Source organism: Zosterops lateralis (genome assembly GCF_965231275.1).
Source record: "Zosterops lateralis genome assembly, chromosome: 5".
NCBI lineage: Eukaryota > Metazoa > Chordata > Aves > Passeriformes > Zosteropidae > Zosterops > Zosterops lateralis.
Window position 1 is genome coordinate 70,687,469 of NC_139766.1, and position 26,755 is coordinate 70,714,223.

The 26,755-nt window shown below is 40.6% G+C and overlaps 1 protein-coding gene across 8 annotated transcripts in view; it reads left to right on the forward strand.

The window, feature by feature from the left end:
• CAMK2D (calcium/calmodulin dependent protein kinase II delta) overlaps nucleotides 1–26,755 on the forward strand; it is a 120,479-nt gene that overhangs the window by 51,960 nt on the left and 41,764 nt on the right. For all 8 annotated transcript variants that reach the window (XM_083862460.1, XM_083862461.1, XM_083862462.1 and 5 more), the window contains exons 5-7: nucleotides 15,800–15,854; nucleotides 22,068–22,133; nucleotides 24,632–24,704. In XM_083862460.1, coding sequence (XP_083718586.1) covers nucleotides 15,800–15,854; nucleotides 22,068–22,133; nucleotides 24,632–24,704 — 194 coding nt within the window. The remainder of the gene's footprint in view (nucleotides 1–15,799; nucleotides 15,855–22,067; nucleotides 22,134–24,631; nucleotides 24,705–26,755) is intronic.

Consider the following 26,755-nt stretch of genomic DNA (forward strand, 5'->3'; position numbering starts at 1 on the left):
GAGCATTGAAGCTGTTAAATCTTCATGGGGGGGGAAAATAACAGTGTATTGCCTTGTCCTTTTTGAACAAAGGGTAATTAAAGATATAGGAGGAGTGTCTTTTATGCACAACAATATGTCCTTTATGTTTATATTCACCAAGTGTGTGCATGGCACCTCATAAATTCCCAAGAATCTCAAGAGAAACACTGTTAATATATAGAAAATGTGGATGTAGTAACTCCTTTCTGAATCTCATTTGTCTTACTGTGGCACAGTTGTGAGTAGCTCCACTGGTATTAGTTAAGTCACTCTATAAGCCAAACACAGGGTAAAATATCAAGCCTGTTCAGGTTGAATGGATGTAGTTCTTCAGCACAGTTTTTTATCTGAGCTTAATTTAAGGTTTTACTTCATGTAAATATGTAGTTCTTTCCTGATGCAGTCAAAATCAAACCAATCCCCAGTTATATAAATTTATGCTCAATAACTATGGTCCTCAGGGATGTATTAACTACAGCTATGCAAATAAATAAATAAATAAATATAACTTTTTCTATAAATATAAAGCTCTATATAATGTGGCACTGATGCATTAGAGAATCTCACTTCCTTTAATTATTTTTATTGCTTAGATGAGCTGATCACTTCAACAATTTTAAATCTCATCCATTCTGTTGAATTAATTAGATTTGCAATTTCCGTGATAGGATGAACCATAGTCCTTGAGAGAATTAAAATAAAATATCAAGAAACCAAATAAACCAGTGATATAACATGATTTCATATTTAATGTAAGAGCCAATTTAATGAGTATTATAAAATAACAGATTGAATGTTTGAAGTCAGCCGTGGCTACAGCAAGTAACTGACTAGTGAAGTGCAACAACAGAATACAGAAGCTGGTTTTGCAGTTGCTGTTTGTGAAATTAAATGTACTGGAATTAGACTGCACCAGGCAAGAGCACACAGGGGGGCAGAGTGGGGTTTGTTGCAGCTGGGTTTTCTGCAGACTTTCTCCTTCTCAGCAGTTTGTGTTACTGATGTGCATCTGATTCCTTTTAGTTGGTGAGGTTCTTGTGAATGTGTGCTGATGTTTAAGAGGAAAAGCCTGCAAGTTTTCACTTCTGTTGTAAGGATTTGGTGTGGAAGGGCTTTCTGTAGAGCTGTTGGCGTCTCTGAAGTGAGTGGTGTATCAAAACCCCCCAGTAGTTAAAAGACTGTAAGTTATATATTGCTAATCAACGTGTCAGTGATTTTCAGCATGAGTCATATGAAGCATCAGATAATGTGATCTGAGTGTGCCAGCAAAGTAGGGGGAAGGCAGCTTTATTCCGTGTTACAGCTTTTGTCTCTTTTGTTTGCAGCAGAATCCTTTTATTCTGCTAAAAGTGGCATTGCATCTTTAAGTTTCGCTCTTCTGGGTTACTGTGGAGCATAAAAATGTCTTTGAGTGCAGACAATGACACCACTCTTTTCCATGCTACATTAATTCTCTTTCCTGTTAATGGAGCACAAGGTTATTTTAGCTCAAGTGAAGCATTGCTGCCTGTAATATCCCTGATAACTGTAGCAGTATCCATAATAGACAGAGGAAATGAGGTTTCACTAAGGTTTGCCACTAGTTTTGTAATTTTTTGCCTCAGAAAGTACATGCCTAATTTGCACCAAAATAGGTAATGATTCAATATAAATCAAATGTGAACCAGATCTTGAAGCATTTTCCATCCCTGCGTAAGCCTCTGTTTGTGTGTTTCCTTAAATGCATTGAAAGTTCTTTTCATAGTGTGTCCAGATTCTCTTAAACATTTTTTCTTTCCCTGAAGTCCATTCCACTCTTGCAGGCAGTCATTTTAAGTGTAAAATAGAGGAATCCACAGAAACGGGAAGTGGAATTTAAACACCTCTCTTGAGGATCCTGCTATGGGGGGTAAGGGCTTGGGTGTCTGCCACACTTCCCACTTGTATTTTCATCTCTTGTTCTGCTTTACTTTCTATATGTGTTTCCTGGAATGAAGAGTCTCATAACTGGCTGCACTGCTGACTTCAGGAGCCATAGAAATAAGCTCGACTGAAATGAATTGCTCTCTCTCTCTGCACACACAAGATGGATTTTTCAGAACTTCCATTTTTTTGTTGTTTGAAAGCTTTGTTTGTTACAAATCTGCAACCACGTGTTAGGCATACGGATAGACATCATGACTCCCAGCTAAACCACAAATATGTAATTTTCCTCTGGACTCCTTCCTCCAAAAACAGAGATCTCTACTACTTCAGCTAAACTAAGCTTTTTCTTTCAGCAAAGCTAGCACAGACATTTTTAGAGCATTTTTAGGGGATGTTGTAAGTTCTATTCCCTTTGCTTTTACAGACAACATTGCTGATGGTCTAATAGATGAATTCTGCACTGGTTCTTGGATTGATACCCAAATATTGGGAACTTTTACTTGATCTGAGAGTGAGGAGGAACCAACCCCCAACTGAAAACAGTTGCAGTGTATTGGATGATGTGGATGGGCATCACTGGATGACATCAGAGCAGCTCCTGCAGGGGTGGTAGAGCTGTTGTCATGTGTTTTCTGTGATAATCCTGCCCCAGCCTTGGCATTTGTGGCTCTGGGCTGAACCCACTCTGTGGGACACTTTTGTCTTGGCCTGTTCCCTTTCCCTGGAGAAAATAAGGAATGTACATTCAGGCAGCATTTCTTTCCCAGGCAATCTAAATCTGCCTGTTTGGAGTGTCAGGCTTCCTAACCCATGGCGGGTGAGTCATGTCACCCAATGTTTCACCCTGTCACCCTGCTTCTGGAAAAGGTGCCTCCAGAGAGACACTGTTGGGCTGTCTGTGCCACCTGAGAGCTGCATCCCACCTTACAGCCCTCCCTCCCCCTGTGGCAAAAGCAGAACAGGATCTGTTCAGACACGGAGGCAGAGAGAAGGAGCGGGATGGGAAAACGCTGGGTGTGTGAGCTGGGAGCAGAAAGAGGCAAAAGGAAGGTCTCCTGACCTTGGACTGTGGGTCATGTTTTGACTTTGCAACCATAAATCAGGAGTGGTGGTTTGGGAGCTCACTGTGGAGCTTTGGAATGTCTCTGCTCCTTTTCCAGAGGTGATACCAAGCCAGGAAATGCATTAGGAGAGGCAATCTGTGGGGCTACTCCCATCTGCCCAGACATCTTGCTTTACTTACATACACAGCCCTCTGCAAAAAAGGATCATGGAATCATGTGGGTTGGAAGGGATCTCTGGAAGTTATCCAGTCCCAACTTCTTGCTCAAACCATGTTCAGTAAATTTAGTAAATCTGAGCCATCCTGCTGAGTTTGGAGGCTCAGCAGAGAAGGAGATTGCCCAGGCACTCCAGGCACCAGTCCAGTGTTTGATCACCTTCCTCTGCACATAAATAAATAAATGTGTCTCTGTGCCTAGCTGGGATTTTCCATACTCCAACATGTGTCTGTGGCCTCTTGTCTTGCCATTTGCACCCTGGAGAAGACTTATTTCCATCTTCCCTGCTTATCAGCAAGCCAGGTACTGGAAGGAAAAGTGGATCTTCCCTAGTACAGCTGCATCCCTCTCAGGATGTTTGTGTTCTTTTCTTAAAATTGCATTTGCTTTCATTTTTAAATATTGTGACATACATTTCTAAAGAAAGTGTAATTTGACTAAAAGCTGTAAACAGCAACATTGACTCTTTGGACTGCAGGATTTCCTTCCTTCCAAGATGTGGATTTGGAAGTGCGTTTTATAGGCTGAACTTGTTTGTGCCATGTCAATGCAGAAATCCCTTTTCTGCTTGTGTTTTGCATTTGATATGCATCTTCTGCATCTTTATTAATGGAATGCCCATTCTGTAAGAGATTTTATAGTCTCTTGGGTATATATTGGAAATAGCACATGGAAAATCAGGACTCAGCCTGCCTGCTTGGCCCAGCATGTCCATAGCTCTGCTGGGATGTCACCCTTGCTTGTCCCTGTGCATGGCAGGGTGTGAGAGGCTGGTGCCAGCCTGGCCCATCTCCCCTGGTATCTGAGGGCCAGGGCACAGCACCCATGAGTTCCGGGCAGACGGACAGACAGACAGACAGACATCCCCCTACCCCCCCTAGCTTGTAGCAAGTGTTTCAAGTGTCCTTTAGAATTTTCCTCTCTCCTTCAAACTTTTGCTTTTAAAAAGTCACAAATTCCCTTTTCATCCTGATTTTGTTGCACAGTTGTTGGGAGTATCTGTCAAAGCCATGGCATTCCAAAGGATGCATGCTGGTCTGCTCCTCTGCTTTCTGCTGCATCCTGGCATGGAGGGAATGCTCTGACCCTGCAAATAACACCAACCTCCATCACTGGCAGTGGATAAATAGCTCGTAATTGCTCAGTTCAGGCTGGGCTTTTTCGCATTTCAGCGCCGGCAACTTTCCTACTCCTACAAAACTGCTGATCCAGGCATTTTTTTTCAGTTGAGAGGGGTTTAATGATACCTCTCTCCTCCTAGTCACCTTCCAAATTTGGAAGTTCTTTTTTTAGTGGCTTCACCAGAGTGTTAGTATTCTCATGGACTGCCCATGGGAATGTGCTTCTAATTTTAGTTTGTCCTTTACATGTCTGTCTCCTTTAAATGCATCCAGCTTCTCATTCCAGCCACATTAGGCCAAGCATGACACTCTGCTCCTGATACTTGTGCATTGAAGGTGTTCTGGTATTGCCTTGTAACCAAATCCACAGCTCCTGCCCTTGTGCTGCACAGCAGTGAGTAGCACTCGTGTCTCAGCAATTGTACCACCCAAGTAGTGCTGTTTAATTAATAGATTTGGTGTTCATTTATTTACTAGGTGACCTTGATAGTTATTTAATTGTGTTTCAGCAATTTTTCCTTGGTCTGATGTGGATGGTGTTAGTGCTGGAGTTGTGCTGAATTTGATGGTGCAATCTCACCAGGAAGGACCTGAGTGATGATCTAAAACCATAATTGCAGTGACTGGCTTGCAGCTATCTTCTGTAGCATATATGTATTTTGGGAGTTACTGGATGTGCTAAATGAGAGGAACATTTAGAAAGAGCTTTCAACTGCAGCTAGTAGTCTGGGTTTGTGGATACAGACTGGCTTCAGCTCTCTCCTGCAGCATTTCCATCCAAGTTTATGTGGGTTGTCACTGAGCTAATTACAAATGGTCCCACAGGACAGGACTCTCTAATTTTCATTTATTGTGAGACTGTGATTAAAAGACAATGGCAGTTTCTCATCATAAGCCTCAAGTTTGTCATCTATTAAGTCAACACGCATTCCCTGCTTTTTGTAAAACAAACACTTGAATCATTTGGGATCATCATTCACTTGTGAACCTGCAACGTTGGGGAAATGACAGTAATTTATAGTTGTCTTCAGCTGTGATAGCGTGACTTACTGTGATAGTTAATTGATAGAGGGGAAAGGCACGTCCCTGGGAAAATAATACAGATGGTGTTGAGCCCAGCCCAGTGGATAGAGATGGAGTGGGATCATTTTGGGAACACTCTGTCTGGGCATGGTGCTTGGAGTCGCTCTGTCTTACACTCTATTAACTTACTGCTTAAATGTTGTCTTGAGTAATTGTGGAGGCATCTGGTTCTCCAGGTTACAGCGAGGTTTGATGGATGGATGGCAGCACCACACTGATGGAAACAAGAGACCAGCTACCTGACCTGGCTTTTTTCTTCTTTGGCACTTTTCAGACAGTGCTTTTTTACATTTGCTGTGAATATGTGAAACAGACTCAGTCCCTGCATTTCCCCTGTTGCTACCATAGAGAAATTAAGAGGGGATAATCTGCAGTGGTATGGATGGAGCTGGTGTCTGGGATGCTCCTATTGCTCCCAGTCAGAATATTCAGGATTCATGGTTGTGAAAGAGGGCACCAAGGACAGAGATGTCATTATAATCATGCTTTAGGCTTGTTGCATCCATTCTAGGTCTTTATCCTCAAAGCTGGTAGCACAAAATTTGGGGACCTTGTCCTACAAAATTTGCTTTAGCCTTCTTGGTTTGTACAGATATAAAAAGCCCCATCAGGTAAAGGAAGGGAGAAGGGGAATTTACAGTGGTACTGTATAATATGAGAAAGTAATAGTTAATTCCACAGAATTTTCCATGAAGTTGACGTTACTGTCCTGGAACTAATTTTTTGCTGGAGTAGGTCCATGGCCTGCCAAATGCTGCCATCACTTCAGAATAAACCATTTTCTGTTCTCCAAGGGCTGCTGTGCATTAGAATAATATAGAGCATAATCAAGAAGTGATTTAGAGAAGATGTAGACTTGATCTGCTTTGAGGGAAGACACGGTATCTTAGCACTTCTTTTGGTTTTAAATTAGGTTTTTAATTTGGAAAAATAGTCGGCATTTAAATGCCATATTGTGATACTTAGTATTGCCATCACAGGTGCCTGGGGCCTGTCTTAGTCCCTGGAGTGGAGGATAAATGATTTGGGTGTCCTGTTACCAAGTTAAATAAACAGTCATCAAAAGTGAATTGGTGGTTGTGCTTCATTGAGTTTTGTAGGAGTCTTCAGCAAATGAGCTCAGATCTGCCTGATGTTTATCAGCACATCACTGAGGGATGTGACTGCATTTATTCTGTAATTTATGGGTATTTGATTTCTGACAGAAAAGACAATGCAATGCATGATCCTCACTCCAAATGTGGAAATGGAGCACTGCCAGCACGGTGGTAATTAATGTTACACTTACCACGTAGGAACTACAATTTTAGGTCTGCATATAAAAGCTCCCCCAACTTAATCAAAGGCTAATTTATTTTTAAACTGAGGTAGCTATTTTTTTGTGGCCACCTACTGCTCTGTAAACTGGGAAATTGTTTCAGTTTAAATTAGCTGATGCTTTGTTTTAAGCTGAATTAAGAGAGCATAAACTTTGGTTTTATGCCAACGTAATAACATAAACTAGAACAATTTTCTCTTGCAGACAATGGTCTTAAGAAGTAGTATTTGTAATGCTCACTCCACAGTCTACAAGAAATAAGAGCAAATAAAGTTCCTTTGTATATTCTTTTGTCGTCTTCCCACAGGAAGGGTTGGCAAGAATTCCTAGAAGCAATTTTATTTGAAAATGAACTTTCCATTTTAAATGTTATTTACTCCAGCTTGAGGTAAAATTAACATTATAACTTTAAAGTTATTTATTGTTTACAAGGTCTAATGTAGTTTTTGTGAAAAACCAAAGCACAGTAGCAACTTTTTCTGAGCATCTGTATTTTCAGGGGATCAGCAGGACAGTAGTTTTGACATGAAGATATGTATATGCTGAAAAACTACATTCAGCCTATTTAATGCAGTGTCTAGCATATATTTAAGGGCAGAGCCTACAAAAGAGGGTTTTTCCCTCTGGTTCACATTCAGAGTTGGCACTGGGAGTTGGATGGCCCCATTCCAGTGCACTTGTGTTTTCTCTCCCCCATCACAGCAATGTTTTAGCAGTGAAATTTGCTGGTTTGGTTTTCTCTCCAGATGCATGTTCTTGTTTGGAAAGTATTGTAGGAAATGGAAAGTTCAGCCTCATGGAAAGATGGTTTGGGTTCTTTGTTGTTGCTGAAACAGAGTGACGGGATTCCTTGATCCATGAGTGTCAGGGATTTGTTTCTGCAGGCAGAGTTAGTATCCCTTCTTTACTTTACAGTGCTGCTTTGCAGAGCAGTTCTGTCTATTCATCTGTCTAGGATGAATAATGTGCTAAAAGCACATCTCTGTGAGCACCTTTATTACTTACCTGGGAAGCTGCTCTGGCAGATTCTTTACAGGCTCATTGACCTGCAGGTCCTTGTCAGCTGTTCCAGCAGAAATCAGGGCAGAGACACTTTCATGGAGACTCTGGGTCACACAGGAATTGTGTGCGTGTTCTTCCTGACAGATGCAGTCCATATGGAAAGGGCTTCTGCAAATGTTTACAAGTGTTTGTTTGTGGGAGTGTATTTGTTACAGCTTTTTGTTCTGCTCAGGTTCTCAGAGTGGTTAAGTGCTTTGGAACAGCCAAGTGGAATTTTGTCTGTAGCTATTTGCATCACAGCTAGGGGAAAGGAAATCCTTAATAATTAAGGATTGTAGTCCATTAAATAGCAAATGGCCAGCTTGCTCTGTGGTATTACATGATCATTTATTAAATTCCTCATAGTTTGTTAAAAACACATTCTTTACCATAATTTATTGATCATATTCCATCAAAGTGACCAGGACACTCTTCCAAATAGGTTCTGGAAACATCTTCTGTTCCAAGAACCTTCTCCAGAATGTATCTACTTTACAGCAGAAAATTCCTGTTTAGTCACAGATTTGAAAGTACTTGCTTTAACAAAATGAATGTTTCTATATTAAGTCAGTACTGGGTTTGGGTTTGGATTTATTTTATTCTTTTCAGTTTTTAGCCTGAATTTTTTTTTTTTTTTTTCATTATTAGTAAAATGAAAAACTCTGTGCATCCTGGGGCCCAGGAGCAGGCAGGAATGTCATATTTCCATCAGCCTTCAGAAAGAGAGGGGGCAAAATGTTTGTTGGTGGTTCACTGATTGAATGAGGATAAATTTTCACGAAGTTTCTGTCAGGAAGAGGGGAATTTGCAAGACATTTAATGCAGTCATCAGACTTGAGAGCTGGTTCTTCAGCCGGGCTGCATTTCCATCACGCTGGGAGTAGGTGTGATATAATGATCTGAAGGATAACTGGGGGAAAAGGGCAGAGTGCTTTAGGTGCCTCCAGTTGCCTCAAGGACCTGTTTTAGAAGCCCCTGTTCACCTAAAGCAGTGAGAGACCAAAAACCAATGACTCTGTATGCAAGTGCTACATTTTCAGTATTCCCTTGGTCAAAGTTGGGATTAATTGCAAAAATTTATTGTTAGGATATTTATAGAGCAGTGACCACTGGATTCAAGTTGTAATCGGTATCTGACATAAACATCAATAAAGCTACTTTTTAATATTTTCTTATTTCTCTACACAGTTCTTCTAATCAACTTTCAAATGAATTTTACTAGGTTACCTTGAATCCACAGTTACTGCCTTTTGGTTTTACTTGATGGTCTTTACTCTGATAAAGTAATGCTTTTAAAACTGAAAGCCAAAAAGGCCAAGACTGAAAAGTTTTGGAAAATTTCAATGTAGTTATTGCTGCTTCTGACTTAGAGATTTAGCTTAGGTGTTCTAAAGGTGATTGTCACTAAATAAAGGTGCCTTAAAAACAGTGGTAATTTCTTTGCAAACCTCATCTAGGGCTGCTTGGGGCATACCTGGTTCTGTGTGAGAGGTTTCTTTTCTTTGGTTCCCCTTGAGTCATGCCACAGGACTGCAGTTTTCTGCTTCCCTTTTTGTTTAAAATATTTAAAGTAGACTGACTTTGTTTTCTTAAGCTGATGCCTCTAAATACCTTGGGGCTTGGCCCTCATGAAAGGGGAGCATTTAAAAAATAAACATACATGCTTCTCTGAGTGGTCATTATATAAATTGTTTATATGTCTGTCTTCAATGTATTTTAGGAGAGGAGAGCCAAGAAGGGAGGCTGTGTCCTACTTAATGATTACAACTCCCCAGTAGCCAATTTTGTCAATGTGTAGGCCCTACATATTATTTATATAAATCTGTTCCCAGAGTTTTTTAGCACTGTAAATGTTAAAAGGAATAAAGTGTAATTTTGATAATTGGACAATTGCATTCTCTCCATTGAAGTACACTGTGTAGTTTCCCGAGCCTGTTAATTTTAATTGATGTAACATCTCTGTATTATAGCTTGTCCTTTTATTAGTTAACACTCCATGAAATTCTTGTGTCTTTATTCCTCTTTTTACATGTTCTGATGAATGCAAAAATAGTTAAAAAATGTTAGTGCTTAAAGCATCAACACTGGCAGCTGAGACATCAGTTTGCTCATAGCAAAAAATTTGTGTCAGCCTTGCTTTTAATCCATGCAGTTATCCTCATAAGGCCTAATCTGATGACATTTGTAAGGCTTTTTGTTGCTTTGTAAAAGATCGTGTTAAACTCACAAAAGCAGGCCTTCAGCTGCAAAGAGGAGCTGGCTCACCCCAAAACATGAGATTTCCAGTAAATGACACAGTTGTATATCAAATGAAGACATGAAGGTGCAGGTGTACATTTGGTCCCCTGTTCTTTTGTGCAACAACTCCATACAATTTTGCTGTTTTCATACATGAATAATTAAAGGTGTGTAGCTCCAGCTGTTTCTTTTAACTTCATGGATCCAGGATACAATTCCACAGAACTGCCCTGGGCACGTGTGCACACAGAAATGCCCACACACCTGTGTTATGGTGCTCTGATGAAGCCTGTGGGATAGAGATAAGCATTAGTTATCTCAGCTGCTCCCCCTGGGGACTACCAACACAGAATTTCATGTTCTGGAATACCTCTTGAGTTTGTGTACCTTTAATTTTATGTGGGAAATTCTATTTTTTAAAGGCTGTCAGTCTTCACCCAGCAGGAGTGAAGCAAGAGTCTCTCCATGACAAAACAGCTGGTAATTTGAGGCCATCTACTTTGACATCTGTACCTGGAGTCACTTAGTCTCTGTGCAAATGTGGTCTTTTCTCTGCCATGACAAATAATTTTTCATTTTTTCTGTAGCAAGAATCTTCTGCCAATGTTAACACTTGGCAAAGTGACTTTTTCACATGCTTGCAGTAGGCTTGCATTTAATCAGAATACAGTTGTTTGTTGTGAGGGCCTTGATGGGGGTGGGTTTTGCTCACAAATGAGTGTTTTAGGAATATATGGCATTTTGTTCATAGTACTCAACACTTGCTATTGCAATGCCTTGGGGGGAAAGGCAGTATTTCCAAATATTAATTCTCTAGTTATTTTTCTCATAATTTCTTACTATACCAATTTTTGAGATGCAGATAAACACGATTTTTTTTTTTTTTCCTCAAGCTTTTGGCCCTGAATAATTGTGAATTTCAACTGTAATTAAAATTACCTTTAGAAGGAATTTGGGAGTTATATAGTTTTGGTTCACTGTTGCTGAATACAGGCCACCTGTTGATGATGTACACAGCACTGCTCACTTACATAAAGTCATTAAATGACTGTAAGTGTTGCATTTTACTGCTGCTATGTTTGACAGCATGGGGGAGGATTGTTTTCTTAGATATGCAAAACATTATTTTGTGTTTAGTGTTGTTCAGAAAGCAGCTGCCCAGGAGCATTGCTACTGTACTAATCTTTCCAGATTAGCCTCTAAATATTTCAGGCTCTTTGGTAACAGCTCTTACTAATATTTGCCAAGTTCTCTTTACTGTACCTGATGAACTTCATTATAGATGGCCCCAGGCTTCCATGGTCTCAGCAGAGCAGGGCTGTGTGAGAGGAAATGTAAGGAGCAGTGAGGACAGCACAGACTTCATTCTGTGCTGAGTTCCCTGCCTGGGAGCTAGAGCTGTGACTCTTATGCACCACTGACTTAAGGGGTTTGGTGGCTCAGCAGAGATTATTTATACCATTTATACCAGCCATTCAAAAAGGATGTGGGAACACCATGGAGCACTGAGGTGACAAGAGTGAGGCTGCAGTGAAGATGTTTTGTTTGAGGGGAGCAGGTCAGTGCCAACAGTAGCACTCCTGAGCTGTGGGTCACAAACTGTTGCATGCTCAGTTCTGATTCTTCATGCAGATTTATTGCGTTTACCTTGGGATCCCAGCACATTTCCCTTGGGATGCAGATTTAAAGCTGCAGGATGAGTGCTGACTTTGGTCTCAGTTCTTGGTATTGCTGTAAAAGCCCCTGCAGTGGTGTCCACGAGAGTTTCTGGTAAAGTTTGGAGTGGTAACTTTATTTTCCGTCCCTCCTCACTTTGCTTTATGCAGTAGAACAGGAAAGGTGGCAAAGGGTGACTTGGCAGGGAGATGTGAGTTCTGGATCTTCCACTTCTCAGCCAAGCAATTCTGCTGAGCATAAGGCTTTCTTTGTCAGAGACAGGACAGCAGAAAATGCTAATAGACAGGTGTTTGAAATAGAAAATTGAGTCGTTCAAATATGACTAAAAACATGTCTGGTTATGGCTTTTCAGTGACTGATGGTTGTTTTTTTTTTCAATATTTATTTTGCCTTTTCATTTTCAAATGCAACTATTTATCTCATATCTACTGGCAGGCAGGTACCAGTTCATACAACACCCAAAACTGAATTAAGCTATGCCATGAAGTTCCTTCCATTAAGTAATTAAATTAATTTTTGAAAGAGTTGGGGTGTTTGTTTGTTTGTTTCAATAAGTGTTCTATGCAAGGTGTACATAAATACTGTAATACACTTTTGGAAGTGAACAGGGAGGGAAAGCATCCTGTTCCTTTTTTCATCATTGCAGGAAAGCAGAAATTTGAAGAAGTAATTTGCATATTTCAGCAAATATGACATAAGCTTTTGTGACTTTTAAACTTCTACTACTGATGAATTTGCCTTGTAACTTCCTAGTGGTGCACTAATTTGAGACATCAAACTTCACAGAGTTACCTCTGAGGGTCCAGAGTTACCTCTGATCGTTGCTTCTGGGGTCCACAGGTCTTAGTCTTTAGTACCAAAGGGAAAATGAATGACTTTACTGTTGACTCTGTTAATCCCTTTCCATGCTCTGTTCATAACCACAGTGAATGGGATTGCACAGAGATTTCCCCAAGGAGCATCACTCTGGCAGTTTGGCACCTCGGTGCACATCTGTGCAGCTGCTGTGCTGACCAGCAATGTAACTTTGGTGTGAAGTTCAGTCCTCTCCAATAATTTGTCTTTGTAACATGAACTAAGTCAGATACCAAAGTTAGCAAAATTATCACATGGGCAGTTTCACACAAATATTTTAGGCAGTAGGTTTAAATGTGGTTAAATAACTTTGGCATCAATAATTTCTCTCTATCTACTGTTTGACTTGACTGCTTGCCTGGAAAAAATTGATTTTCAGTGGAAGTATGTCGAATACTAGTATTTTGATTTATTTTTTCTTTAAAGGCAGAAATTCAAAAAGGAGATCACAAAGTTATTTGGCCATTTTATCAAGCTGTTTTCTATGGGATAGTCGCAAAATAGTGCAGTTCAGCACAAAAAGTCACCTAAAGGAGATAATTTTACTTTTCAGTCAGATTGGAGCTGGCCCACACTAATGGCTAAATAGAAGCTAATCAAGCTAATAGGAGTTCTCCATAAATTTATTGTTAGGGTATTTCCAGTGTGATGATTGAAAAGTATTTCAGGTGAAAAGCAGTATTTCTCCAAAAGGAAAGGCTGTAAGTTCCCTGTGTTCCTGTCAGGCATTCCAAGGAGTTTGTTTAGGAGCAACGACTTTGTCTGAGGTTGTTGAGCACCTTCTCTGGAACCCAGCAGTGGAGAGTGACCACAGGGGGAAAAGGAGTTACCCATTTCCTTTCTGCCTCGCATGTGTTTGTTGATAACAGCATTGATGAAATATCTGCAGTTAATAATGATTTGGTCTAACTGAAATCCTTTCAGAAAAGATAAATGGAACTGTTGCTACTGATGAATGGTTTGTGATTCTGGAGAAATAGGAATGGCAGTGTGAGCTTCTGATAGGAGTTAGTATATTGGATGAATACTATCTGTAATTGCTGCCTTTTGGTTTGTCATGCCTGAATCCTGCCTGAGAGGTTTGTGTAAAGAACTGCATCTGTCTGCAGTGACTGCACAAATACTTCTTGTAGTGTATCCCCCCTTAAACTTAGTGTCTTCTCCAGTTGTCACCCCAGCATCCCTTGTCTTTCCCATGGCAGGCTGAGTGCAGGCAGACTGTCTGGGCCATGGTGCACCCTTTGCTCTGCACTCAGCCCTGTCTGCACAGACTGCTCTCCTCTGCCCTCGCTTATTTGGCATTTTCACTTCACACACACAACCACGTGCCTGGATTGACCAAACGTGCCAACACAGGCACTTGCCAAAAGGCAGCTCTCCTCTTCCCTGGCTGCCTCAGCCTGTTTTCCTCTTCAGAGACAATTGGGGCATATGATCCTGATTCAGAGAAGGATTTGTTCCATCTCACTTCTGTGATTCAGACATTTGGGAGGAAAGGAAAGGAAAAGAAAGAATGTGATCCTTGAAGAAGATATCCTTGAAGACATGTCAGACTCGAATTTGGCTAGCAAGGAATTAGGCTCCCCAGGCTGAGCAAAACATGGTCCATCATCTCAAATAACAGCCTCTTTCTAGTCCAAAGGGACAGATCCGTGGTTCTGCAGGCACTTGGAACCAAGTCCTCTTCTAGAGAAGGAAGTGACAAAGCGAGAGCACCTCCTGCTTCAGGCAGACACCAAAGCTGGAGAGGGCCCTGCCCTTGGTGCCATCCTGGCCTGGTAACAGGGATATGGCAGAGGAGAATGTTGCTCTGAATTGAAAAAGCCGTGCTTTGAGTTCTTACTGGTCTATTTCATGAACAGGACTTTTCTACCAAAAGGTATCATTTGCTGTGTATTAAAGCTTAAAGAGTTGTTAACTTTTTTGTAAATGTAGATGCAAAGCAGACCAGCTGCACTCCAAATTTCCCAGGTTTAGTGCTGTAGCATCTGTGACATACCCAAGGGTCTGTACTAAGTCCCTTTTCATGAGTAGTATCTCTGATGCTGCTGCACAAAGCAATGTGGCCAGCAGCCAGATGTTTCAGGTGTCTCTGTCCTCAGATAGAAATGAGAGGATGCTCTTCTAAGCTGGTACGTGGTGCCTCATCCCACATTTGGTTTGCTTTAAAGATGAGACATTTGGGGGTATTGAAAGCTCACTTCAATGCAAGCAGACAGAAGGCTGATTTGGGCATGTTTGGGGTTTTTTGGGAAGGTGGAGAGTGGTGTTGGCTGGCCCTTCATGAAAACATGGAGTAATCTGAAATACAGAACCAGCCAAAACCACAAACTCTGATTTAGACCTACTTGGCTCTTCTGAATCATCACGAGCTCTGCATACTGAGTCAGCCAAGAGCTGGTTTTCTCTTCAGTATTGTGTAAACACAAGATGTTTCTCTAGGCTAAATATTATTAAGTTTAAAAGTCATGTTTATTTGTCATGTATAAAAAATGATTAATGCAGAAAGTTACCATCTGGGGAGATCTGAAAATTCTTTTCTTTTACACTTTCTTCCTGAGCTCAGCTTTGAATAAAGATCACTTTTAGGGTATCCTGATTTTTTAATTTGATTCTATAAGTGATAATTATTTGGATCAAGCTACTGACAAAGCTTCCTGTATTATCTTTGGAATTTGCAATATCATTTAAAGTAATTAAGGAAAACCGCAGGACTTAATTCATAGTTGTGCCATGATGTGGTATGAATTCTTAAAATTGGAAGGGAAGATTCTGCAGCTGGCTAGCACATTTTCAGGGAAAGCTTTAGATCTGCACGCTGAGAGGGGTTGTAAACATGGCATGGGGGCTTAATTAGGATGCTCTACACTGGCCAGGAGATTTCTCTCTTTGCAGCTCTTCTCAGCTCTTCTCTTTCATGTGAGAAACTGTTAACGAGCCCTGGAAGGTTGTTACTCTGCTGAAATTTGTCACTAATTGGGGGGATTTTCCCCATCCTGCTTTATTTACAGCTTCTCAGATGTAATAGTGCTGAGAAAAAGGTCATATGGCATTAGGAAAGTAAGAGTCACAGAAAAGGTAATTCTGAGGGTAGGGAATTTAAAACTAAGCCCCAAACCCACAGCTGAGAGCACACAGAGATGCAATCCCAGCTCTGCAGTGGAATTATAACCCCCCCTCCTTCTTCCCCAAACCAACAACAGCCATCAAAGACATGGAAAAGGTGACTGGTGTTTATCTTTTCTTCCCCTTTTCCACAGTGCGGCTCCATGACAGCATATCAGAAGAAGGATTCCATTACTTAGTCTTTGACTTGTAAGTATTGGTTTTGCATTTGTTTAGCATGTTGGGGGTGTGCTGCTCAAACTTGGAGATGCAAGTGCAAGCTCACAAGATAAATGCATGGTTCTGGTACGATGAGCTGGACACATAGATTGGAAACAGCTGGAAGGACAGGAATGTATTTAGTCATTTGCATGAGCAAGAACTCATTTCTAAGGGTCACTGTAAGGATTCCATAAAAACTAGTGAAAATCCACTGGTGAAGTGGATTTTAATATGAAGTGTAGGCATGTAAGTAAAGGTTGTGTGATACTTGTCAAAATGAAGCAAAGATAGATTCTTGAAGAAAAAAATACTTGCTGCAAGCCAGTTGTCTAAAAGAGAGATAAGAAAAGCATGTGGAACAGTAATTTCTCTACAGAAAATCTCTACTGTTGCATTAAAAAGGGAAGCCTGAGTTTAGAAAGGGAAAGATTCTTTTTCATTCCTGATTGATATCTTACTTCTTTATAATGTTTTATTTTGACACCACTCAGAATGTAAAGTGCCCAGCATATAGAAAGGAAGTTTCCTGCTGAGATCCTATTTTGCTTCAGGAATTTAAGTCCCATGAGTTGTTCATGTAGTGACTGGGCCTGTATGGAGCTTGTTTTTTTCCTGATAAGGCTGTTTATGGAAGGCAGGGATGGTGACAGCATGAACTGTGTGTCTCAGGCTCTTAACTTGAAAAGAGAAACTGATTTCCTCATTCTTCCCTGGGATGGACTAACTTTTCCACTCACTTAAAAAGTTACTGCTTATGGTTTTGGATATGGACAAACCTGAATGAGAGATATTGTATTGCAAAACAGACTTACTTAAGTAAAATCATCTCTTTAAACTGTAGATTATTCCAGGGCAGTTTATGGTTTAACAGACAACACACACCCACCTACCTACCCAAAGAGCTTTCTTAGGCCCCCCATGGTTTTGCTGGTTAGAATAAGAATACTTTATTGCCCCACAAATGGGAAATAGCTCATTTCTAAGCTTACAAACGGAAGTATTTGCATTCAGCATGGCTAAGTTAGAACCTGAATCTTCCTGCGCACAAGCAATAGTGCTTTTATGTTCAGGTTACATTCTGTTTTCCTTTCTGACTTAATTTTTTTTAAAAGAAATCTGTAAAAACTTCTCCAGCACTAGATTTCAGACTAGAAATACACAAATATTAAATAATCTGTCTGCAGTGAAAGCATTCGGGATTCAGGACTCAAATCCTAACTGGCCTCAACAGAAGCTTGTATGTGATTTGTGTCTGTCCCAGGTAAGTGCTGTGACTGTTGGCTTGGAAATGGCTCCAGGCCATAACACACATATTTGTTCTCTGACATGCACTGGTGTTTGTTTTGCTTTTTTTTTTTTTCCTTAAGGGCTACAAAGGAAATCTTTCAATGTGGAATTGGAAAAAGCTTCTTAATTCAGAATATTTCTAAGAAGTGCATGCAGAATTCTTAGTTCTAGGGATAATATCTCTTTTAAAAAACAATGGTTATTTTGTTGTTGTTGTTGTTGTTGTATTATTCTATTGTGAGAAACTGTGGGTTACTATAATTGCAGTTACTCCATGTCTGCCTTAAATTTAATATACAATGCCAGACTTATCTCAAGGGGTTTTGATTGTGATGTGAACTAGAACATTTGAACAACTTCAAAGTTGTAGATAACAGTATCTAGATCTTGATAGTAAGGGAGCAAATAGAAGCCTATGTTCTGCAATAAAATGTTAATGCCTAACCCAAAGATACTGCCTTGGCAGTAGATTGCACAGGAAGTGTTCTGCCTTGGCTAGAACTTCCTCCACTCACTGTCAGTCCCATTCAGGACAAACAGAGGAGCAGCCTCAAACATACGTATAAAGCTTTTAAGTTTTGACCATGTGGTTTGAGGGTTTTGTAAAAAATATTCCTTTTGCCAAAAAGAAAATGTCTAAATGGTGGAGGCAGTGACTTTGCTGACTGATCTTTGTCTTTGGAGAAGCAACAGGTTGCATTCTTGAGGAACTTTTGCCAAATTACTGAGAATGCATGTTCACAGTTAATTTTTCACATTCAGGTTAAGAAAGCATTGCTTTAATGCTCACTAATATTATTTACTAGTGAAACTTCACCTTTTACAAGCATGTGGTTACTGCCCTGTTGACAAGTCACAAAAGAGCTGCAATGATAAAAAGGTACTGTATGCACTTCTTGAACACACAGGCCAAGAACCTGCTTTTCTTTATGTAATTTTTATTCAGCAGGAGCCTGACTGTGGTGTAACACTGTAACTCTACCCACACATGCCATCATGTCATTTTCTTAATGATTTCTTTCAGATTGTGTGGGATTTGCTACGACTGTTTCCTCAGAAATTTCTTTCAGACTGCATCCCACGTAAATAAGTGAAGGAGAGGACTGCCCTTTCTGGATAGGAAAAAACAATCATTGTTACTTTCTATTTTGAATTTCTAATAATCTCTTTGGATTAAATGCCATAGAGATGTCTGCAGCCTGTTGCTTCTGTTGTATACCTCGGGCTTTGCTTTTATCTGGAGAAGGAAAGAGTGTTTAATGTACTGTGTTACAGAAGTGCATTTGGGTGAACAGTTCTGGTGTCAGATGGGACAGTGGGAGTCCCTGGAAACACATGTGGAAAATGGGTATTGAACAATGAACTTCATTAATTTAATAATGGGCTTCATGAAGTTTTTGCTGCCCTTCCCCATTGGTTAAGGCAGCTGCAGTCAGGATTTGCGTCTGTTGGACCATTTCAGTTGCTAAGCACGAATGAGACTGTCTTCAGTGTTAATGATGTTAGATGAGTTCAAATCCAATCAATTCTGTCAGTATTAATTGCTGTATCTGAATGGAAACAGCTGTAGCACTTGAAGACTCTCTTCTGCAAGTCAATGAGATTCTCTATTTTCAGTGTCTCCCATTTTAATGCACTTGATGAGATGCAACAATTGGTACATTAAGAATCCTGGCCTTGCTTTTGGATTTTAAGTGCATACAGTGTAGAATAAGCAGAAAATACAAAAAAATAGCCCAATTTACAAAACAGTGTTTGCCTCAGGTAAGTGCCTGGGCCTCTATTTCAGAAGTAGAAAGGCCACAGATGAATGTAATAATTCTATGGCCACTGTAAAATGCTTCCTCCCAGCTCCATTATGAAGGCAATTGAAGAAATAAGTCTAAGCGAGGACGAAACCACGCCAGTGTGATCATCATAAGAGCTGACTTAGCTGTCTCTGCTAATCTGTGTGTTTCTTTTAATTATTCTCTTATATTTGCAAACATAAACCAGCAGTTTTTCTCAAAGCGGTGCAGAGGGCCTTGGTGTTTCTACACGCTGTTTGTACCTCTTCTGTGTAAACAAACCCATGTGCTTCATTTGTCTCCACTTTAGTATGCTTTTCTGAAAAATCACAAAACAACCACAGCAATTTATACAAGCAGCAGCTTTTAGATTGTATCCTAAAAGTCATTAGAGCTTATATAATGAATGGCCTGTCATGAAATGTGGCTGCCCAGGATCCAAATCCATCTCTGTTTCAGAAAAGCATTGAGATCCATTCCCATTTGCATCCTATGGGGAGATAGTACCTTGGCACCTGCTCATGTGGCTTTATGTGAAGGGCCAAAGTTGTTTGTGAGTGGCTTCCTGCAACCTGCAGGCTTGTCCTGCACTGTGATACCTGTGACCTCTATTGCTGCAGGAGCTCGGGGACACTCAGTGAGCCAAGGCCATGAGCTCAACTGTGGTGGTTTTCCCAGGGCTCAGAACATGCAGATGGGTTCTGTCCTCTCCTGTGCCCTGCATTGCCCTGCCTTCCTTCACTGTGGCCATTTGGCTCTTTTGGGAGAGCTGTTCCTAAGGGTATCCTTTGGAGTGACAGAGCATGGGGATTGCTTGTTTCGTTGTCAGTGAAATTCACCTGCTCTGTTCCTGCTTTAATCTTTCCATCGTTTAACAGTGGTTGTGAATACCAAGCAAATGTTTAGTGTCAGCAACTAAGATTTCATATCCCTTTCCTCCCCCCATGCTGGAGAAGAACAAACATCAATTTGGTATTCTCTTCCACTGAAAGGCACTTTGATGACTAAAGATTCTTGTTTTCTTTCTTTGGCTTGGATCAAAAATAAGTGTTTTAGGAAGGAGTAAGATCAAAGAATGCTTTGTGTTTTCATTCATCACAAAGTGAAAATTATTCCTCTTTACCAGAATTGTGGCAGACAAATATATATGCAAAAAGGAGTTATGATAGACTGTCAAAATATGCATCAATCAAACATTTTGTGCTACAACAACCAAAGCCAGTCTCTGCAAGGTAGAAGACAAAAAGAAAGAGAATACAAATTAGGCAACAAGCTACTTTACCTCCTCAAGATTTTACTGCAGGCTTTTGTACAAAATACCATTCTGTTACCTGAAAGTCTCTATGCTGAGAGTCAGTAGGGTGTAAACTCAGAAAAAAGATGATGTAACCCAAATATATATAAATGAAACCATGAAAATCAAGTTCTTGAACTGGCCTTCTCCAAGAAAGGAGCAGGGCTGCTGGTTGGGCAGGGCATTTCTGTCGTCATTTAATGTGACTGAAAACTGGCTTCCTCAATGAAGTGTTAGTACAGCAGTTTGCAAGTGAATGTTACAGTTCTGAACATTCCAATTCGCCTTTAATTTTTTAATCCTAATAAACTTAATTGTATTCAATAGTAATTGTGTTCACTGTAGTATAGATTTTTAAGCATCTCAACCTTTAAGTATGTTGTTGCACACTCAAGCTTTTACATTTGGGAATTTATTGGAAATATAATGTGCTAATATTCACATTCATAACCAGTAATGAAACACAAATATTGATTTCTCATCTAGGAATTATTTATGAAAGCAGCTGTAAATTTGAACAATTGCATTTAGCTGTGCCAGTCTGTCAGCCTATGTTATAGGAGAGAAATATTACAGGAAGGGTCTTCCTGTGCTGAGTCCCCTGTTGTGACACAGGCAGACAAGTTTTATGACATGATTGAAAAGCTCATTAATCTTCATCTTACAGGGATTGCTAGAAAACTTGTCCTGATTTTAACCTTGTATTTACTCATAGGTATGGTATTCTCAAGTGTTATTGTACCAATAGTATCCCTTACAACTTCCCTCTGGGGAGATTCAGGCTTATGCTCATCTTCAGTATTTATTGTCACCCCTCTTAACCTTTGTTTTGCCCAATTAAGCTGTGTTTTCTTCTCTGTGGAGATCTGATGAGTGAGGGACTGGGTAGCCTGGTAGCAATTTTTCTGTTCATGCTGTGCTTCCAGTTCCCTTTTCTGAGTTTGGGTGACCAGAACTGATACAAAATGAGGAGAGATTTTACTGCTGTACTTGAGGACATTGCTGTCACCCTATTTCAGATGCAGTCCAAGATCGTGGCATCATCCCGCTCAAGGCTCATTCTAGACTGTGATCTTTGGGATATAAAAGCACAGTTTTATTTGTTTTTAACCACTCTGCCATTAAACCACTGGTTGTACAATGAGCTCCTGAGTATGCAACAATGCACAGCCACTTCTGTTACTGGCCCCAGGATCATACAGTTCTTCCCTTGTACTTAACTTATTTTCAGTGGCACTTTAACTAAGCTATTCCTACTTTCTCCACAAAGATAAATGAATTTTTTCTGGGAAAAATCTGCTGTTAAACTGATTAAGGTGCCCTGCTTCTCCTAATACTTCCCCTCTGACTCAGTAGTGCTCTTTCTAGCCACAGCACAAAAATCCAGCCCCTCTGGGTAACCTACACTAAAAGACCCTTTTCCTTTTTTAGCATTTCTTACCTTTGTCTGATATTGTGGTATTCAGATTATCCTGAACTGTACTGAACTTCAGCCACAGTTTTCCTGACTGGTCAGTTCCCTTTAGCCTTATAGTTTTTACTTCTTCCTTTTGACAACCTTAACTGATGTCTGGCATCTTGCCCAATACGCTGCTGCCCTTCTTGCCTTTTGTTTTCTGTTTATGATTGCACTTCCACCACATCCATTTTATTCATGTCATGATTTGGATGGACAAACCTTCCACTCCAGTTCCTGCACCTTGCTGCAAAACCTCTTGTATTTCTGTACAAATATTTCACTTACTCCTCTTTGACTTCTCTCTGTCAAGTTAATTTAAGGTGCACATTTTCACTTCCAAAATCTCTTTTCCCCTATCTTGCTTTTTGTAACAGAGTCACTGGAGGTGAATTGTTTGAAGATATAGTTGCAAGGGAGTATTATAGTGAAGCAGATGCCAGGTAAGTAATTTGTTTTTCTAGTGTTGCCTTTGATAATTCTAGGATAGTTACTTTAATATATCCTGGTGTTTGGCATCAGTTTCCCAGCACAGTCTCTGAGACTCTAGAATTTCTCCAGGAGTTCCCTTAGACTTGGAATAAGGGCAGAGTTTGGCAGTTTGAGCTTACGACTGTGTGGTGGAGAACTCATGGGAACCCTTGGTGTTTGCTGATCTAAAAAAGCTGAAATTGGATCTCAATTAAAATTTTACATGTTGTTTCCTCTGCAAACTGGACATAACAGTTCAAGTATCTCATCCATGGATTCTTACATTTGCCAATCAAAGTTTGAAGCATAAGTTGGTCTTAAAAGAATTTTGCATTGAATATGGCTTTTTGTTCAGAGTCCAGAAGTGCTAATTTCCTTTTCCAATTAGAAATTTTTTGTTGTGTTTCATCAATAAGCAATTATACTGTGCATCTCGTAGTCTGAGCTCAAATATGAAAATCTCTGGCAATTTTCTGCAAGTGCTTGTTGAAAAACTTGAATAATAAGTTGACAATTATCATCATTTGCATGCATAAAGTATCAGGGCCATTTATTTCAAGTTTGTCCTCATATAATAATAAATCTTAAATATTGTCATAAAATTAAGAATCCTAAACATTGTGGTCAATTATTTTGAAGAAAATATGTTCTGCCACCACACTCTTCACAGAAATTGATCTCGAAGTAAAGAATCCTTATGTTTCTGTGTGCTTACAAACAACCTCCCCCAATAATACGTATGTAGTACATGTGATTTTAAATCATGCCTTTGCATTTGGAGATCATTGGAAGATGACCAGAAAGAATTACGTATTCCCAACAAGAGTAGTAAGATAATAATGAACAGACAAGAAGTTACTCTGAACATTAGGAGGCTTCGACTTCCAGATCTTACTGCATCTGTAGGAATGGTAGAAATATCAATACCTTAGGCATTTAAATAAATAACAACACATAGCAAAACAACCTGTAGAAGAGAAAACAGCACTAGGGTTTAGGTGGGGTGGGAGAAGAGGAGCTATGTTAAAAAAAAAAATTCAAGTAGTTTTTTTCCTGCTGTGATTGAATCAAAACTCTAATATTGATGCCAAAGGCCAGTATATGGTGTCCTTGTGTGTTTTTAAGGTAATTGGGAGTTAAAAGAAAAAATTACAATGATCATGTCTCCTGTTCCAGAATTATGATCTATTGGAAGGGGCTGTACATATATATGTGTATATATATATATTTATATATATATATACACATTTTATATTTTCTGTTAAAATTTGACCAAATAAGTGAAATACCTAGTTATGGTGCATCTGTGTATTTTGTATATTTTATATATCTATAAATATATAAAATATATCTAGTGTGTGTATATGTGTATCCCTCTAGCAATAGTTCCTGTCCTCTGTGGATGCCTCTCCCAGGACTGTCACACTGGTCTGCTCCTGCAAGCCCTTGCTCACGCCAGTAGTCTGTACTCAGACACACAGTGCAGTGAGTTGTGAACTACTTGCCTAAGAAAGGGTTTTCAGGCTTGGGCTCCAGTTACTGATTATGACCATTCCCTCTGAATTCCATGGTCAAAAGGTTTTGGATGAGCAGCATCTCGAGTACTGTGTATTACTTATCATCACTCACTCTTTTAAAAAAAATTTCTAAGCTCTTGTAGTACCAAAAAAAATCTGAGAAAGTCCCAGTGCTCTAAAATAATAATATTTTAATTGTGCTTTTTGGCATCATAGACTGGCCAAAACTTGCAAATCTGGGTATGGAAAAATAGGTGCTAGTTCAGTTACTGAAAGCGCCAAACTAAAACATTTGTCTAAATTTTTAATGTGGATTTTCACTTCCTGAGTGACTCGTAACTAAACTAGAGCTGGACATTATTTTAAATGAAAATGCATGCCACCTTTTTTAATGGCTTGGCTTTATTCTACTAATCGTTTTAAGGAAACCAATTCAAAATGAAAAATGTTTTGCTTTTCCTTAGCTTTTGACTTTCTTTGTTTCATTTGTCTATTGTATATCATCTCATTTCTGACCATTTTCTTGTTTCAGCCCTTGTTGTAATGTTAACTTCACCACAAAAAATTAAGAAAACCAAAACATGCCACTAATTGTTTTATTTCCTCCACTTTATTTTTCCTGTGGCAGTTTTTGGAAACTGGAAAAAGCTTCCATACTGCTGAATGAAAATACAGTCTGGTGATTCTGTCTCATATGTATCATGTGTTCCACGTTAAATGTCTCTTTTGGTTTGGTTTTGGTTTTTTGTTTTTTGGATGTGTTGGAGCTGGAAATATCTCTATATTCAGCAATGTTATTGTTCCAGTTCAAACTGCAATCAAGACTTGTCAAGAGGTGTAAAATTGGTTTTGTTCTTTACCTTTTTCTTTTAAGTTTTATTTTATTTTGTATTTAATGTGATTATGTGCCTTTAAAATGTTTTCCCTTCCATTTTGCCCTTGTATCTTTGCAGTCATTGTATACAGCAGATTCTAGAAAGTGTTAATCATTGTCATCTAAATGGCATAGTTCACAGAGACCTGAAGGTCAGTATCTGGTGCCCATCGATTGGATATAAGAATTTTGGGGGTTTCTTTCTGCTGGGTAGGGGCAGAGGGTGGGGTGTCTGCGATGTTCCCTTGCCTGTCCTATTCACCCTCCGAACAACCCGTCCAAGCAATAATGCATGAGCCTCTTTCCAGTTTGCGAGTCTACAGGCCTAATATACATCATGGCAAAAGGGGAAACGCTTGCCCAAGAGCCGTCTCTTGCCGAGGCGCTGGATTGTGCCCAGGCTGTGCCGGGTGCCGGGGCTGTCCCCGCGCAGGGAGGCGACCCCTGCCCGTGATGTATGTCAGCCCGCAGATGTGACCGCCACGGCTGTGCTGGGGCCCGGGGGCAGCGGCAGAACAGCGGCCGCCGCTGCTGCGCTCGGCTGTGACGGGCCCTCAGGCAAGTGCCGCTAATTGCCGGCTCAATTAGGCGGCTAGGAGCTAATTATTGACCCGGAGCACCTGGCTTGGAGGGGGCCTGGGGACAACCTCCATGGTCGCTGCCATTTCTAACCATTTCTGCAGTTCTTTAATGCCTCTGTGAAGGCTCTGAGTAAGCGAGGAGGAAAAAGCAGAGAGGATGCCGAATATTTAATACGACCTCGAATTATTGGCAAAATTTTTTCCTTTTAAAAATGATCATTCCAAAAGCCGTCGGTGTTAATTTCCACGCAAAGGCAAGGCAGCCGCCTCGCCGCCCGTCCCTGAGGGCAGCCCCGCGGGGCTGAGGCCGTGGCGCTCCGAGCGGGGCAGGGCCGGCCGGGGCGGGAGCGCAGCCTCGCCCTCGGCCGCCGCCCCCCGCGCCGATGCTGGAACTAACGGGCGCCCATGGTATTTGCATGCAGTCATTGCATTCAGCAGATCCTGGAGGCCGTGCTGCACTGCCATCAGATGGGCGTGGTCCATCGCGACCTCAAGGTGAGTGCTGCTGCCCCGCCGCCCTCCCGGAGCAACATCCCTGCCCCACAGGGCCACCAGCAGCCAAAATGTAAATGCTTCCCTCTTTTCGTTTTTCCCCTTGCTTAATTTATTTTTAACTTGGCTTCACCTGCGTGCAAGAACAAGCTTGTGCTCACCAGAGGGAATCTGCTCGAGGCTGGCCAGTACCAGGCTGTCCAGCGCTGGGCAGTACAGGAAGAACAAAAGGTGCTTTTCAAGCACTGCGTGTGTTCCTTGAATATGTGGTCTTCCTGTGTGTCATCCAGAGCTTTTGGGACAGGGCATGAGGGCAACTTCCCATCTCTCATCAGCAGAATTTGGAGTGCTTCTGGGAAGCACAGTAGCCTTTGCATGCCATGCATTTTAGTGACAGCAGATCAGCTGCTCTGGGATCACTGGTACACAGACCTCTCTCCCCTCCAGATCATGGCTGGGCTACAAAACATCTGTAAAAAGCAGGAATTTCTACAGTATTCTCACCCCACTCACCTGAGGAGTCCAGTTCCTTCCAGACGAGCTTTAACATAGGGATAGAAACCTTTCTATAGAAAACTGTGCTGAGGCAGCATTCCCTCTTTCTTAACTGTGGACATACTCAAATGCCTAGAGGCATCTGCTCTCTGCCTTCAAAATATGTTGGCAAGGAAAGATGCATCATTTTCTTTTACTGTGAGGCTCCAAGAGAGAACGCTGTTCCAGAACTCAGAGTAAGCTTACCTTTTGGGCACTTGAGCTTCATGATCCTCAAGGAAAAGAAGACAGTTTATTTTGAAGTCAAACAGAAGTCTGAACTATCAGATCCTTTGTGAGGCAGAGAAAAAATGGTGTGGGCTAAGGCAGCAAAACACACTATAATCCCTTGTGGCATGGATTCTTGGGCTTAATTTTTCTTTCTGAATGAGTTCTGGGGAGCAGAAATTTTCTCCTAGGATAAGAGTTTCTAGTGGTTATCATGAGTAATAATGTTGGAATCAGAATGCCGTTGCCTTCCTTGCCAACCTTCACTCCCAAACAAACTGTTCTTATCTGGCTTTATAAAGTTTATGTTGTTGTAATAAAGAAACACAAAGGGTTTTGTGCCAAAAGCCCAGAGAGCAGGAGAAGTT